The sequence below is a fragment of the Pseudophryne corroboree genome, chromosome 1 (assembly GCF_028390025.1).
Source record: "Pseudophryne corroboree isolate aPseCor3 chromosome 1, aPseCor3.hap2, whole genome shotgun sequence".
In the NCBI taxonomy this organism is placed as follows: Eukaryota; Metazoa; Chordata; class Amphibia; order Anura; family Myobatrachidae; genus Pseudophryne; species Pseudophryne corroboree.
In genome coordinates, this window is record NC_086444.1 from 1,183,004,650 (window position 1) to 1,183,022,628 (window position 17,979).

General features: G+C 47.5%; 2 protein-coding genes across 4 annotated transcripts in view; one reads left to right on the top strand and one right to left on the bottom strand.

Annotated features, from left to right (window-relative positions):
* ZNF638 (zinc finger protein 638) overlaps nucleotides 1-17,979 on the bottom strand; it is a 350,552-nt gene that overhangs the window by 90,797 nt on the left and 241,776 nt on the right. The gene's annotated exons all lie outside the window — the stretch shown is intronic.
* Nucleotides 643-1,997, top strand: LOC135011867 (uncharacterized). Its single transcript, XM_063952498.1, has 2 exons — nucleotides 643-1,154; nucleotides 1,237-1,997. Exons 1-2 carry the CDS (start codon nucleotides 753-755, stop codon nucleotides 1,810-1,812), a joined length of 978 nt encoding a protein of 325 aa, XP_063808568.1. The 5' UTR covers nucleotides 643-752; the 3' UTR covers nucleotides 1,813-1,997.

Consider the following 17,979-nt stretch of genomic DNA (forward strand, 5'->3'; position numbering starts at 1 on the left):
TTGAATGGGGGTACTATTGTGTGGCTATGCCCCTTACTTGTGAGACCACACCCCTTTTCCCGGTGCGCGCCAAAGGAATATGGGAGGGCGCAAATTTATAGTTTGCAGGGGGGGCGCCGAACACCCTAGCACCGGCCCTGGGTGGAGGGCTGGGTAAGTTGATGGTGGGCGAGTTTGTAAGCCATTGGCGGTGGCAGCGGGCATCGGCACAGGGGCAGTAGCGGGCATTGGCTCGGCGGCAGTAGGGGGTCATCGGCAGGATTCGGCGAACATTATGGCTGTAGTGCCTCACCAGCCACTGACCTCGCCACACGCCACTGGAGTGTGGGCTGTATTAACAGCCGGGTGGGGGGGGGGGGGGGGGTTGTTATTAATTATGTTTTTATGAGGCTGTCCTGTGTATCGAGCGATACATATATGGGGGAGTGTGATGCGGCTGGTGATAGCGGTCTAGGAGAAGATGGATGTATCCGTATGATTAGACAGGCTGCTTAATGTGCTTTGAAGCTGTATTAGCAGGCGGGGGGGGGGGATAGGGGGTGTTACTATATGTTTGTGGTGCTTAAGTGGCTTTACCTGGTTGCAATGTGTGTATAAGCGGCTTTACCTGGCGCAGCGTGTGTATAAGCACCATTTCCTGGTGCAACACGTGTATAAGCGGCATGGTTTTTTTAATGCGAGGGTCAACATATTTTATTAAAGTTTTTCCTTGCTTGTTATTTAAATAGTGTTGTTTTATTTTTCTCACAGCAATGGCTTCTTACATGGACCGGGAGTTCACAACTGGATTCATTGATGTGTATCGGGCCAGCGAATGTCTGTGGAAGGTCCGTAGCAAGGATTTTTCAAACAGACAGAAGAAGGATCAGGCCTACAGACAATTGGTGGAGTACAGCAAAGCCCATAACAGTGATGCTGATCTACTTTGGGCGAAGAAGAAGATAGCAAACTTGCGGACGGTGTTCAAGAAGGAACACACACGCGTGATCGAGTCTCAACGTTCAGGAGCCGGAACTGATGATGTTTACCAGCCGACGCTATGGTATTATGAACAGATGAAGTTCCTTTTGGAGAGAGAGGCGAAATTACATGGACAGGGTAGCCTGGATAAAGAGTCTCCTAAGACGCCAGAGGAAGAGGGGACCCTTAATCCGGTAAGTTAAAACACTTTAAAATGTTCAACTTTATCATTGTTTAATCAACGCCCTAATGTTTTATTTTCTTTTTTTTTTACAGGAATCTACCCCGGAGGTAATGAACACTTCCGCAACAGAGGCAACAGAACTGGAGCTCAGTGGTGAGGAGTCAGCACCATCTCGGTCGACAGCACCACCAAGGCGGAGACAAAAGAATTCATCATTGAGTTCCGATTCTGCATCCTCCAGCACGGTTCAATTTATCCAACGGGCAGAGGAAATGCTTAATAGGCCACCAGACTTCTATCGTCAATTTTCAAACACGATAGAATCTCAGATACGTGTAATGCCCGAAACTGTTTTTAGAACTTTCAGGCGCATAGTATTTGATGTATTGAGAAGGGCCGAGGATAATGACCTATCCGATGACCTGGATCTAATGTCAAATCCTGTGCGGCGCGCACGAAATGCCCCACAGTCCCAGTATCCTTATCCCCAACCATACTATTATCCGCCGGGTAATCCTCCGCCACAGCGCCCTTTTTTTTCGCCGGGACCCCCACCTACACCCACTCTGCCCACTCCTCCCACCAGCACTTTGTCCACTGGATTGTACTCAGCAATGCTGAGTACACAGCTCCCCCCAGAGGACGAGGCTACTTTTTTCAATTATTAAATTATAATTTTTTTTATTAGTTTTTTAGTTTCCGTTGGACAAATTGTTCCATGTTTCCTCGACTCTTTTATGTTGTTCATAGTTACCATAGTGTCGGTTTTTTGTCCTGGACTTTTGAACGTTGGGATATTGGTCATTCTTATCGATGAATCCAGTTGCATAAGTGTTAAAAATTAATATATTTTTATAAGTAAATTATTTTCAAAACAAAAAAGAAGTGTTGTGTATTTTTTATGGTTTATCATTATATTTTTAATTTTTGGGGGAGTTATGATAGGAATGCTGTTGTACCAAATTTGTCCTCACTTATCCCCCCTTAAAAAAATTTTTTTTTAAGGGGAGATAAGTGAGGACAATCCTACCTTCAAGGTACTGTTAAAGGGGACATTTATTACAGAGGGATGCGGTTAAGATCTCTGCGTCGGGTTCCCAATAGCCACAATCCTGACATATTCTCCCCCTGTGGGTGTCCATGACACCCATAGAGGGAGACTAAAAATTTGGCAAGCAAAGCGAGCCACAAGGGGCTTCTTTGCGCTCGAGCCGCTGCCGGCATTCCGGTGGCCGCCATCCCGACGTTGGGATTATGACTGTCGGGATGCCTGCTGCCGGGATATCATACTGATTCCCAGGGCCAGTGCTATGGTGTCCGGCGCCCTCCTGCAAACTGTAAATTTGCGCCCCCTCAGACACAGAGGTGATACAGTGACTGGGACGGAACACAGGGGTGATGGCACACACAGGTATGCCTGACTTGGTTCACACTGTTGGATCCCATTAGTCCTCACTTATCCCCCACAAAAAACGACGCAGTCGTGAAGTGTCCTGGGTATACCTGACCCCAGAGTTCCTCATGGCTACGTTGTTTTTTAATATACATGCAAAACACACACAGGTACATACTCTGACAACAGAAGTTTAAAACAAGATACATTTTTATTTTGGAAATAAATAAAAAAAATACAATAAAATATAAAACCAATCAAGCATATGTAATGTCTATCAAACATAAAAGCAGTTAAATGTAGGAGTCTTGCCAATCCACTGCACCTACTCCATTAAAAAAGGTCAGGTAGTCGTCCCTGACCTTTCTAGCCTTTAAAGTGGGATTAGGTGTGGACTGTGGCCTTTCAAGTCCAGGCAACCTAGCAGAGTCCACATCAGAGTTGTCGGCCTGAGCAGGCAACCTGGCAGAGTCCACATCAGAGTTGTCGGCCTGAGCAGGCAACCTGGCAAAGTCCACATCAGAGTTGTCGGCCTGAGCAGGCAGCCTGGCAGAGTCCACATCAGGGTTGTTAGCCGGAGTAGTAGATGGGGGGCATTTTGGGCCAGTCTTACGCCTTAGATAATTGTGTAGAACACAGCAGGCCAACACAACCCAGTCTATTTTATCCACCCTTAGGCCAATAGCAGAGTGGAAAATTCTGAACCTACTACTCAAGATCCCAAATGCGTTTTCAACTATGCGGCGGGCCCTTGAGAGCCGATAATTAAAAATGCGTTTCTCCTTGGATAAGTTCCTTTGTGGGTAGGGTTTCATGATGTGCTCGTGCAGAGCAAAGGCTTCATCTGCCACAAACACATAATTCAAGCCATGCATGCAGTCCTCAGCTTTCGGTAGGTCTAATTGGTTGCAAAGCAGCCTCTCATAAAACACAGTATCTTTGATTGATCCGCCATCGGATGCTCTTCCATTTTTCCCCACATCCACAAATATGAACTCATAGTTGGCATTAACTATAGCCATCAAGACTATGCTAAAATAACCTTTATAGTTATAATATAGAGATCCACTTTTTGTAGGAGGAGAGATGCGGACACAACAGAAAAAGACACACCCTCCCCTCCCCAGTGGCGTAAGTTCGTCCCAGTCGCCCGGAGGCATGATACATTTTGGTGCCCCCCTACACATACACACACATACCATATGTAGCTATCCCGCACCCATGGTGAACAGTAGAAGGGTGCTCAGGTACCTTTCCCAATAGTAATATAGATACACATAGAAAGTGGACGCATTCCAAGTCAGTCATTACAATAAAACAGACACCAGCATACCATTATAGTACACCTACAGTGCTCCCTCACCCACCAGGTCTCCATGGAGATGCTTTGGCGCAGCGGTGTGCCAATATAATTAGTGTTCACTGTAGTATTTTTTTTTTAGGGCAGGGTGCTGATCACGGGGAGGGCACATTTTTCATTCGTGAGGGTAAATTTTTAAGTTAAATGGGCAAACTTAGGTACATACTATAATGCTTGGTGCTCCCATTCCTATGGGCAAAACATGGACAGTGCGCACCGAAGGTGCGCAGCAAAAATCTAGGGGCGTTGTTTCGTGGGGAAGGGGCGTGGCCACATAATAGTGTCAATTCACATTACACCACACGGTAGTGCCCCTAATACACATTGCACCAGTTAGAACCTCCTATACACACTGCGCCAGGTAGAGGCTAGAGCACGTTATACATATTGCGCCAGATAGAGCACATTATACACATTGCGCCAGATAGAGCACATTATACACATTGCGCCAGATAAAGCACATTATACACATTGCGTCAGGTAGGGAGCACTGAGGCACATTGCACCAGGTAGAGAGCACTGAGGCACACTGCACCAGGTAGAGAGCACTGAGGCACACTGCACCAGGTAGAGAGCACTGAGGCACACTGCACCAGGTAGAGAGCACTGAGGCACACTGCACCAGGTAGAGAGCACTGAGGCACACTGCACCAGGTAGAGAGCACTGAGGCACACTGCACCAGGTAGAGAGCACTGAGGCACACTGCACCAGGTAGAGAGCACTGAGGCACACTGCACCAGGTAGAGAGCACTCAGGCACACTGCACCAGGTAGGGAGCACTCAGGCACACTGCACCAGGTAGGGAGCACTCAGGCACACTGCACCAGGTAGGGAGCACTAATGGCACACTGCACCAGGTAGGGAGCACTAATGGCACACTGCACCAGGTAGGGAGCACTGAGGCACACTGCACCAGGTAGAGCACTGAGGCACACTGCACCAGGTAGAGAGCACTGAGGCACACTGCACCAGGTAGAAAGCACTGAGATTAATGTTTACAGCTGCAAAATACTTACAAGGTTAATTTAGCCCAGGGGGACTCTCATGTACGTACCGGGTCCGGCGGCGCACGGCTGGATCCGGCGACGTGGCGGGGTCCGGCAGGCAGCAAACGGCGGGGCGGCAGGGCGCACAAAAATGGGCAGGGCGGGATTCAGCTGTCTAAAAAAGGGGCAGACACCTAGCGTGAACACTAGATATATATTAAAAAAAAGACAAACGCCTCATTCACTTAAACACACGTCTCACTTAAACACACACGCCTCTCACTTACATACACCTCTCACACACACCTCTCACACACGTGCCTCTCACTTACACACACCTCTCACATACACATGCCTCTCACATACACATGCCTCTCACATACACATGCCTCTCACTTACATACACATGCCTCTCACTTATAGGCCCTACACACATAGCGATTTCACTGCACGATATGAACGATCTTGTTCATTAATGAACGAGATATCGTTCATATCGTGCAGTGTGGAGTCCCCAGCGATGAACGATGCGCGACCCCGCGCTCGTTCATCGCTGGGGCCATGTCGGCTGTGCATGCCGGCCAATATGGACGAGATCGTCCATATTTGCCTACAAGTCTACGGAGCCGGGTGACGGGGGGAGTGAAGAAACTTCACTCCCCCCGTCACTGCCCCCCCGCCGCTGGGTCGCTCGTCGGCCACCTCGGCGGCGCATCGCCGAGTGTGTAGGGCCCCTTACATACACATGCCTCTCACACACACACACATGCCTCTCACTTACATACACATGCCTCCCACTTACATACACATGCCTCTCTCACACACACACACACACACACATGCCTCTCACTTACATACACATGCCTCCCACTTACATACACATACATGCCTCTCACACACATGCCACTCACACACATCACACACACACATGCCTCTTTTACTTGAATGTACAACTTTCCTTAAAAACACACACACCTCACTTAAAAACAAGCACACACAAAACACAGTACTTCCCCCCAAATACACCTCTCCCCCACCCCCCACACAGTGCCTACCTTTGGCTATCATCCAGAGCATGGAGGAGCAGAGAGTTCTGAGCTTCCCTCGGGTGGCTTACTAAGGGCCCGGGAGGAGCTGTGCTCTGGATCTCCCCCTAGCTGCAGCCAGTGCCATCTCTCTCTACAGGAGGCAGCTTCCGTGTCATTGACACAGCTCCTCCATCTGCAATAGCAGCGCAGTCCTCAGGCTGCGGGAGACAGTGGAGGAGATGCGCCCCCTTGTGGCCAGGAGCCCGGCGGCAGCCGACTCCACTGCCTCCCACAGTTCCGCCCCTGCCCCTCCCCTATAATACCAACCCACTATTTAAAAAGGTCTTTTTTTTGTTTAGAAAAAGACACACTCTCCCCACCCCCCTCACTATAATACCAACCCACTATTTAAATAGTTTTTTTTTTTGTTTAGCACAGATTGCTCAGCACAGATTGCTCAGCACAGATTGCTCAACACAGATCTCACGTGTGTATGGGAGATCTAGACACCGGGATGTTCAAGGGACATCTCCCGTGATAAATTGCTCAGAACACATCTCTTGCAGAAATCTCTCTGTGAGTATGGGCCTTTAGTTGTGTAAAACACCATGGAAAAGCTGTAAGCTGGTTAAAAGGTGGAGATCAAACAGGCCGAGTGTTTATCCAATACTGGCTCCTGTCAGCTAGATTTCAGGCCTCCAGAGACCAGACTTCTTATCCCCTCATGTGCCACTGACATAGGGTTTATTCATGCTAAGGTTCATTCACTTTAACCCACATATACAAGAATCTTCTATGAAACAACACTCCTCACATGCACCTATGTAATATTACACCCAGGGACACTTAAAAAGCAGTGACTTTAATAAACACCCAGAGGCACAAGTTTCTTGAGACTGATCTTCTTTAATTACCGGCTAATGAGATCACTACCTAATGTTCTTGCTAAGATGCAAACAGGGCAGGGCGCCCGAAAAAGGGTCATGGTTACTGGGGAGTGAGCGTGGCCCCACCGACGTCACTATCGGGGACAGTCCAGCCACCTCGATGTTACTAATCTGATGGAGGCGTGCTCAGCGCCTCCGTAGCTGCTGGGCTCCCCCCAAGCTCTCCCTTTAATATGAATAGACGCCATGTGCATAGCAACTATTCAGCAGACAGGCTGTTTTAGCAGGACGCCACTAAAGAGGCAGGGTGCATTTCAGCCTTTAAAAACTGTCAGGGCTAAAACAGGCCACAGCTAGGACTGATGGATAAATAAATATACACACATACACAAATGCGGATGGCAGCACTCCCAACTGCCCCGGTGCAGTCCCTTGCTGTGTGCAATAGTATCCAATCAAATCGGGTGGCACTCCAAGAGGACTTGTCACTTGGAAATAAAGTGACAAGTCCTCTTGGAGTGCCACCCGATGAGAGAGAGAGAGAGAGAGAGAGAGAGAGAGAGAGAGAGAGAGAGAGAGAGAGAGAGAGAGAGAGAGAGAGAGAGAGAGAGAGAGAGAGAGAGAGAGAGAGAGAGAGAGAGAGAGAGACAGACAGACACACCAAGATGCCTCAGCTCTAGGGATGGTTCAGAGAATAGCCCAGATTCCGAGAACTCCACCATAAGGCCATTCAAGAAAATATGTGCAGGATGGGATTCACCACATACACAAAATGTGCTGGCACAGATGTCCAATCAGTCCATAAAGCTTCAAATACACAGCAACACTCACATGAGAGGCTTGCGATGCAGGAAAAGTGCTCCCCCCCCTCCCCCCTTGTCCTAGGGACGCTCACTGACGAATAAATGAATTGGCAGATCATATTGTCCCCATGTACAACAAGATCATTACCTATAGACAAGGAACACTTATTTTATAAATAAGATTAAAATGTAGCTTTTATTTCAATCATTTAAAAATATATACGACTTATAGAGAAAGAAATGTGGGATGTATATAAATAGAATACATTCTCCTTTCCCACTGGTTCAAACAGTGTGTCAAATATTGGTTAGGTTTACGTAATACATCTGCCACAACCTAAAACAAATGGATCAACTTCTCTCAGCATTTTTGATATCATAGAGAACATGAGACAAGTTGCTGTTACTTACAGAACTGTGATCCCGGCTGATCGGTCCTCCCAGTGTTATACCACTGCTATTTGTAAGATGATTAATCCCAATAATGGTCAGCAGGGAGTGTACCGTATGGATGCCTCGGCACTTAATACATTGCAGGCTATTCTTACTGACACCATAGTGGCTCCTTGGGTAATCATTCAGTATAGCACTGTAGCCCTTAGACAATTAGTAATGATAATGGCTAATTATTAGAATTGCATACTCATGTAGTCACAAATATAATTCCTTCAAATACACTAATTAGGTCTGCCAAATATATTCCAAGTTCAAGTATAATAAGCACTTAAGCTGCACCGCATCAGTATATAATAATTTCCAGCTATAAATAATTAGTGACACGATCCACTATGGGGTCGATTCTATTCGGCAACTAATGAATAGCGCCGGGAATTAGCTCCCGACGCTATTCAATTCAGCAACTAGTTACGTCGGCGATGGCCCGTTCTCGCCGACAAAACAGGTTGAATTGTCGGGAGAACGGGCATTCTCCGACTTAACTCCCCGGCGCGAGGCTGATTCCCGACAGAATCAGCCTCGCGCCGGCCGCGAGGCAGCACTTTTGTCGGGTTTCTCTTCTCATCCCCCGGGAATGAGAGAAGAATTCCCGACAATTGCAGGTAATTAGTTGCTGAATTGAATAGCGTCGGGAGCTAATTCCCGGCGCTATTCATTAGTTGCCGAATAGAATCGACCCCAATGTATGTATAGGTATTTCCTAATAACCTTTGGCATGATAGTCATGTAGATAGTGCCCAAGAGGGAAGTGTAAATGCTAAGCGCATCCTATAGCTTTTCCTACTGTCCCCCATGTGTTGCCAGTGAGTGGGGGAATGAGGAATAATGGGCTAATTCAGATTAGATCGCAAATCGCGATCCAACCGGAAATTATTACGATCGCCCCGTGTTTGGAGGGGGGGGGGGGGGGGGGGCAATTTCTGCTTGTTGAAGCGGCCCCCAGCGTGCGATCCAAAGGATATAAAATTCTGCTAATTAGCAGAATTTACTATCCTTGATGAATTAGGCCCTAAGTACACAAAACAGGATGCTGAGGGATCAAGAACGTACACTTCTGATGTAGGATCCGATACTCCCTCACAGTACTACATGGAGCATGGTTAATGACATCATTAGATACCTCCACTGGCTATTGCCGCAGCCCGTATGAAGTACCCCATACATTTTGGATATAGATCTTGAGCAGAATGGACACACATCCCGGGTATATCATTTGGCAACTGAGTATAGTAGTAGTGTTCACTCTAGGAGTGAAAAGGGGCAGGGCGCCGGACTCTGGGGGCGCGACCACGCAAATTAGGGTGTGTGGCCACGCCTACGTCATTTTAGGGGGCGGTGAGGCCCACAGACGCTACTATAGAGAGCGTCTGTGGCCAACGACGTCACTGTTGGGGGCGTGCCCAGCACCTCCGTCGGTGCTGGGCTTCCCCCAGTTCTCTCCCAATGCGTGAATGGATGCCGCATCTATACACGCCGGGAGGGCAGGAAACGGGCGGCTGTTCTAGCAGGGCGGGTTTTGCCTGCTAAAAAAACGGGCAGGGCGCGGTACCCTGCTAAAACAGCCTAGAGTGAACACTATAGTAGTGTGTATCCCACAAAAAGATTCTGGGTATAACACCCGGACTTTATTGCATCAGTATGTACAAACAAGAGCACGCTTTATTTGTTAATTTATAATGAATGACAACTAACTCCAAATACTTTCTTGAAAATGGAGGGTATGGACAACTTTAGGGAATTCCTATTAGAATTATTGCATTTTGTACTACATAAGAATCTCTTTACATTTTTTTTTTTTCTAATTGAGAGGCATACGCCAACCTATAGGTTGGTGGGAACGGGAAAAAGTCTTCTGTGAAGATAATGGCCCATACACCAAGCATATGTGATCAGCTGGATGCAATATATTGATGACATCCTGGTAATTGGGAAGGAGACAAGGAAGTCCTACTTGAATTCATCAACTCTCTGAACAACAATTTGAATCTCAAATGCACACATGAGATGAGAGACACCTCACATTCCTAGACCTCAAGATGTATAAGGATGCGAGTGGAATGGTCCATGTTTCCTTCCTCCATAGGAAGGAAACATGGACCAACAGAAGGAAACATGGACCAACAGTCTTCTACATAGCTCTAGTTCACATTTCCAACCTATGGAACAGAACATACCTACGTGAGAATTTCTCAGACTAAGACGAATAGGGGCTACAGCAATAATCAGATTAAGAAAGCACAGAAGTCCCTATATAAAACTAAGAGAAACTCATCTTCCAACAAAAAAGGAATAGTGGCACTACACAAATAAGTGGGAAACTTCTGCAGTGAATGGAAGGAAATCCATGATATGATCAACAACTACTGGCCAGTACTTCTAACAGATTCAGACTTGGCCCAAAAACTGGACAACAAGGTCTGTATGGGTTGGAGGAGGACCCCAAACCTTCTAAGATCTGCTAGTCTGTAGCCATTTTTGTAATACCGTACTACAGAATACAAAAATCATGGGCACCTCACATGTGAATCATGCAAAGCCTGCAACTATATTTACAAAACCAAGACCGTCCAGACCCAGAAAGGAGAAGTGATAATCACGGATTTCATTAATTGTATAACGTCAGAAATAATTTATTGCATCACCTGTTAATGCCAAATTTTGTATGTGGGAATGACATCCAGACCCTTTAAGCAATGCATTCTGGAACATGTTGGGAGAGTGGGAAACGATGCGTCAGACTGGGATAAAATGAAACCACTCACTACCGTCGCAAAACATTTTTCATCTAAACATCCTGACACCTATGGGCCCTTCACACTTACAGATCTCACTGCACGATATGAACGAGAACTCGCTCATATCGTGCAGTGTGTAGGCACCAACGATTAACGATGGTCGTCCATATTAGCAGGCACTGCTATGGAGCCAGGTGACATGGGGCGCCCCCGTCACCTCCCCCTCGCCGCTGGTATCTGCCATCGGGCAGCTCGGCAGCGGATTGCCAAGTGTGTAGGGCCCACTACTGTACCATGCAATTAAATTCTTTGGTTTGGAAAGAGTCAAATTAGGTATCAACACTATCTACATGAATATCACGTAACAGATGATTAAGAAATGCTTATATGTACATTGTGGATCATGTCAATAATGAATTATTTATAGCTACAAATTACTACAGGTTGAGCATCCCATATCCAAATATTCCGAAATACGGAATTTTTTGAGTGAGACTGAGATAGTGAAACCTTTGTTTTCTCATAGCTCAATGTACACAAACTTTGTTTAATACACAAATTTATAAAAAAAATAAGATTTTACTCACCGGTAAATCTATTTCTCGTAGTCCGTAGTGGATGCTGGGTACTACGTAAGGACCATGGGGAATAGACGGGCTCCGCAGGAGACTGGGCACTCTAAAGAAAGCTTTAGGTCTACCTGGTGTGCACTGGCTCCTCCCCCTATGACCCTCCTCCAAGCCTCAGTTAGGACACTGTGCCCGGAAGAGCTGACACAATAAGGAAGGATTTTGAATCCCGGGTAAGACTCATACCAGCCACACCAATCACACTATATAACTCGTGATAGGAACCCCGGTTAACAGTATGATAACAATGGAGCCTCTAAACAGATGGCTCGCAATAACAACCCGATTTTTGTAACAATAACTATTTACAAGTATTGCAGACAATCCGCACTTGGGATGGGCGTCCAGCATCCACTACGGACTACGAGAAATAGATTTACCGGTGAGTAAAATCTTATTTTCTCTGACGTCCTAGTGGATGCTGGGTACTCCGTAAGGACCATGGGGATTATATCAAAGCTCCCAAACGGGCGGGAGAGTGCGGATGACTCTGCAGCACCGAATGAGAGAACTCCAGGTCCTCCTCAGCCAGGGTATCAAATTTATAAAATTTTGCAAACGTGTTTGCCCCTGACCAAGTAGCAGCTCGGCAAAGTTGTAAAGCAGAGACCCCTCGGGCAGCCGCCCAAGATGAGCCCACCTTCCTCGTGGAATGGGCTTTTACAGATTTAGGCTGCGGTAGTCCCACCGCAGAATGCGCCAGCTGAATAGTGCTACAAATCCAGCGCGCGATAGTCTGCTTAGAAGCAGGTGCACCCAGCTTGCTGGGTGCATATAAAATAAACAGCGAGTCAGTTTTCCTGACTCCAGCCGTCCTGGAAATATAAGTTTTCAGGGCCCTGACTACGTCCAGAAACTTGGAATCCTCCAAGTCCCTAGTAGCCGCAGGCACCACAATAGGTTGGTTCAAGTGAAAAGCTGATACCACCTTCGGGAGAAACTGAGGACGAGTCCTCAACTCTGCCCTATCCGTATGGAAAATCAGATAGGGGCTTTTACAGGACAAAGCCGCCAATTCTGACACACGTCTGGCCGAAGCCAGAGCCAACAACATAACCACTTTCCACGTGAGATATTTTAAATCCACAGTCTTAAGTGGCTCAAACCAATGTGATTTCAGAAACTCCCAAAACCACATTGAGATCCCAAGGTGCCACTGGGGGCACAAAAGGAGGCTGAATATGCAGAACTCCCTTGACAAAAGTCTGAACTTCAGGCAGTGAAGCCAGTTCTTTCTGGAAGAAAATCGACAGGGCCGAGATCTGGACCTTAATGGACCCCAATTTGAGGCCCAACGTCACACCTGCTTACAGGAAATGCAGGAATCGACCCAGTTGAAATTCCTCCGTTGGGGCCTTCTTGGCCTCACACCAAGCAACATATTTTCGCCAAATGCGGTGATAATGTTTTGCGGTGACATCCTTCCTGGCCTTGATCAGGGTAAGGATGACTTCCTCCGGAATGCCTTTTTCCTTTAGGATCCAGCGTTCAACCGCCATGCCGTCAAACGCAGCCGCGGTAAGTCTTGGAACAGACAGGGTCCCTGCTGCAGCAGGTCTTGTCTGAGCGGCAGAGGCCAAGGGTCCTCTGCAAGCATCTCTTGAAGCTCCGGGTACCAAGCCCTTCTTGGCCAATCCGGAGCCACGAGAATAGTTCTCACTCCTCGCTTTCTTATTATTCTCAGTACTTTGGGTATGAGAGGTAGAGGAGGAAACACATAAACCGACTGGTACACCCACAGTGTCACTAGAGCGTCCACAGCGATCGCCTGAGGGTCCCTTGACCTGGCGCAATATCTTTTTAGCTTTTTGTTGAGGCGGGACGCCACCATGTCCACCTGTGGTTTTTCCCAACGGTTTACCAGCATCTGGAAGACTTCTGGATGAAGTCCCCATTCTCCCAGGTGGAGGTCGTTCCTGCTGAGGAAGTCTGCTTCCCAGTTGTCCACTCCCGGAATGAACACTGCTGTCAGTGCTAACACATGATTCTCTGCCCATCGGAGAATCCTTGTGACTTCTGCCATTGCCCTCCTGCTTCTTGTGCCGCCCTGTCTGTTTACATGGGCGACCGCCGTGATGTTGTCTGATTGGATCAGTACCGGCCGGTTCTGAAGCAGGGGTCTTGCTTGGCTTAGGGCATTGTAAATGGCCCTTAGCTCCAGAATATTTATGTGAAGCGAAATCTCCTGATTTGACCACAGTCCTTGGAAATTTCCTCCCTGTGTGACTGCACCCCAGCCCCGAAGGCTGGCATCCGTGGTCACCAGGACCCAGTCCTGTATTCCGAATCTGCGGCCCTCTAGTAGATGAGCCCTCTGCAGCCACCACAGCAGCGACACCCTGGTCCTTGCCGACAGGGTTATTCGCTGTTGCATCTGGAGATGGGACCCGGACCATTTGTCCAACAGGTCCCACTGGAAAGTCCTTGCGTGGAACCTTCCGAATGGAATCGCCTCGTACGAAGCTACCATTTTTCCCAGGACTCGTGTGCATTGATGTACCGACACCTGTCCCGGTTTTAGGATGTCTCTGACTAGAGATGACAACTCCTCGGCTTTTTCCATTGGAAGAAACACTTTTTTCTGGTCTGTGTCCAGAATCATTCCCAGGAACAGAAGACGTGTCGTCGGGACCAACTGTGACTTTGGAATTGAGAATCCAGTCCTGCTGTTGCAGCACTTCCGGAGAAAGTGCTACCCCCTTACCAACTGTTCCTTGGACCTCGCCTGTATCAGGAGATCGTCCAAGTACGGGATAATTAAAACTCCCTTCTTGCGAAGGAGTATCATCATTTCGGTCATTACCCATGGTAAAGACCCTCGGTGCCGTGGATAATCCAAACGGCAGCGTCTGGAACTGATAGTGACAGTCCGGTACCACAATCTTGAGGTACTCCTGGTGAGGAGGGTAAATGGGGACATGCAGGTAAGTATCCTTGATGTCCAGAGAGACCCTGTAATCCCCCTCGTCCAGGTTCGCAATAACCGCCCTGAGCGATTCCATCTTGAACTTGAATCTTTTGTTATATGTGTTCAAGGATTTTAAATTTAAGATGGGTCTCACCGAACCGTCCGGTTTCGGTACCACAAACATTGTGGAAAAGTAACCCTTTTCCTGTTGAAGGAGGGGTACCTTGATAATCACTTGCTGTGAATACAGTTTTTTGGATAGCCACCAACACTGCCTCCCTGACAGAGGGAGTTGCCGGTAAGGCAGATTTTAGGAAACGGCGGGGGGGAGACGTCTCGAATTCCAGCCTGTACCTCTGAGATACTGTTTGAAGAACCCAGGGATCCACCTGTGAGAGAGCCACTGTGCGCTGAAATTTCTGAGACGGGCCCCCACCGTACCCGGGTCCGCCTGAGCAGCCCCAGCGTCATGCTGTGGACTTACCGGACGCAGGGGAGGACTTCTGCTCCCGGGAAACTAGCTGTGTGCTGCAGCTTTTTCCCTCTACCTTTTCCTCTTGGCAGAAAAGATGAGCCTCTAGCCCTCTACTTTTCTGGGGCCGAAGGGACTGTACCTGATAATACAGTGCTTACTTTTGCTGTGGGGTAGCTTGTGGCAAAAGTTTTGATTTCCCAGCCGTAGCTGTGGAAACGAGGTCTGAAAGACCATCCCAAAACAGTTCCACCCCCTTCTAGGGCAAACTTCCATGTGCCGTTTTGAATCGGCATCGCCCGACCATTGCAGAGTCCATAACCCCCGTCTGGCGGCAATGGTTTTACATAGCGCTTATTAGTGATGCCAGTCGGCAAATATCCCTCTGTGCATCACGCATGTATAAGACAGCGTCTTTTATATGCTCTATTTTCAGCAAAATATTGTCCCTATCTATAGTATAAATATTATCCGACAGGGAATCTGACCACGCAGCTGCTGCACTGCACATCCATGCCGAGGCAATAGCAGGTCTCAATATAATGCCCATGTGTGTGTATATAGCTTTTAAGGGTAGTGTTCTGCTTTCTATCAGCAGGTCCTTCAGGGCGGCCGTATCCGTGACGGTAGTGCCACCTTTTTTAATAAGCGTGTAACCGCTTTATCTACCCTAGGGGTTATTTCCCAACGTGACCTATCCTCTGGCGGAAAAGGGTACGCTGCTTAGAAATTATCAATTTCTTATCGGGGGAAGTCCACGCTTCCTCACCCACCTCATATCAATTCCTCAGATGCAGGAAAACTACTGGTAGTTTTCTGTCACCAAACAGAATACCCTTTTTTTGTTGTATCTGGGGTATTATCAGAAATGTGTAATACATTTTTCATTTCCTCAATCATGTAACGGGTGGCCCTATTGGAAGGTACACTAGTCTCATCGTCGTCGACACTGGAGTCGGTATCCGTGTCAACATCTGTGTCTGCCATCTGAGGTAGCGGGCGTTTTAGAGCCCCTGATGACATGTGAGACGCTTGGACAGGCACAAGCTGAGCAGCCGGCTGTCCTATGTCGCCAAACCTTTTATGTAAGGAGTTGACACTGTCACGTAATTCCTTCCATAAGTCCATCCACACCGGTGTCGACCCCGCAGGGGGTGACATCCCATTCACAGGCATTTGCTCCGCCTCCACATCATTATCCTCATCATACATGTCGACACAGCAGTACCGACACACAGCACACACACAGGGAATGCTCTGACAGAGGACAGGACCCCACAAAGCCCTTTGGGGAGACAGAGGGAGAGTATGCCAGCAGACACCAGAGCGCTATATATCACAGGGATATCACCTATAGTGATTTCCCTTATAGCTGCATAATATATATATATATATACTGCGCTTAATTTGTGCCCCCCCTCTCTTTTTAACCCTTTTCTGTAGTGCAGGACTGCAGGGGAGAGCCAGGGAGCGATCCCTCCAGCAGAGCTGTGAGGGAAAATGGCGCCAGTGTGCTGAGGGAGATGGCTCCGCCCCTTTTTCGGCGGGCTTTCTCCCGCTATTGTAAAAGTTCTGGCAGGGGTTAAGAAACACCTATATAGCCCCTGGGGCTATATATGGTGTCAGTTCGCCAGCCAAGGTGTTAATATTGCTGCTCAGGGCGCCCCCCCCCCGGCGCCCTGCACCCATCAGTGACCGCAGTGTGTGGTGTGCATGAGGAGCAATGGCGCACAGCTGCAGTGCTGTGCGCTACCTTGGAGAAGACAGAAGTCTTCAGCCGCCGATTTTCCGGACCACCTTCTTGCTTCTGGCTCTGTAAGGGGGACGGCGGCGCGGCTCCGGGAACGGACGACGAGGTCGGGTCCTGTGTTCGATCCCTCTGGAGCTAATGGTGTCCTGTAGCTTAAGAAGCCCAAGCTACCACCACTTAGGTAGGTTCGCTTCTTCTCCCCTTAGTCCCTCGGTGCAGTGAGCCTGTTGCCAGCAGGTCTCACTGAAAATAAAATACCTAACATATACTTTCTTCCTAGGAGCTCAGGAGAGCCCCTAGTGTGCATCCAGCTCAGCCGGGCACAGAAATCTAACTGAGGCTTGGAGGAGGGTCATAGGGGGAGGAGCCAATGCACACCAGGTAGACCTAAATCTTTCTTTAGAGTGCCCAGTCTCCTGCGGAGCCCGTCTATTCCCCATGGTCCTTACGGAGTACCCAGCATCCACTAGGACGTCAGAGAAATATTGTATTAAATGACCTTCAGGCTGTGTGTATAAGGTGTATATGAAACATAAATAAATTGTGTGTATGTACACAAACTTTTTAATGCACAAACCTATTAAAAAATTGTATAAAAATATCTTCAGGCTGTGTGTATAAGGTGTATATGAAACATAAATGCATTCTGTGCTTAGACTTGGGTCCCATCTCCATGATATCTCATTATGGTATGCAATTATTCCAAAATACGGAAAAATCCCATATCCAAAATACTTCTGGTCCCAAGCATTTTGGATATGGGATACTCAACCTGTATATACTGATGCGATGCAGCTTAAGTGCTTATTATACCTAAACCTGGAATATATTTGGATATTAGGCAGACTTAATTAGTTCATTTGAAGGCATTATATTTGTGACTACATGATTCTGCAATTCTAACAATTAGACAGCCATTATCATTACTAATACTAATTGTCTAATTAACTGCTACAGTACTACACTGAAATGTTGATTACCCAAGGAGACACTATCGTGTAAGTAAAAATAGCCTGCAATATGTTATTTGCTATGTATTAACTGCCGATGCATCCACACTGTACACTCCCTGTTGACCATTACAGAGAATAATCATCTGACAAACAGCAGTGGTAGAACACTGGGAGGGACGATCAACCGGGATCACAGTTCTGTATGTAACAGCAACTTGTGACATGTTCTCTGTGATATAAAAGCTGCAGTGACCATTTGATACATTTGTTTTAAGTTGTGTTGCAAGTGTATTACTTAAAAGTAACTAATATTTGATACACTGTATGAACCAGTGGGCAAGGAGAATATATTCAGAGGCGTTCGCATAATCTTGGCCTTTGAAAAAACATTAAAAAATAAGAATTTACTTACCGATAATTCTATTTCTCGGAGTCCGTAGTGGATGCTGGGGTTCCTGAAAGGACCATGGGGAA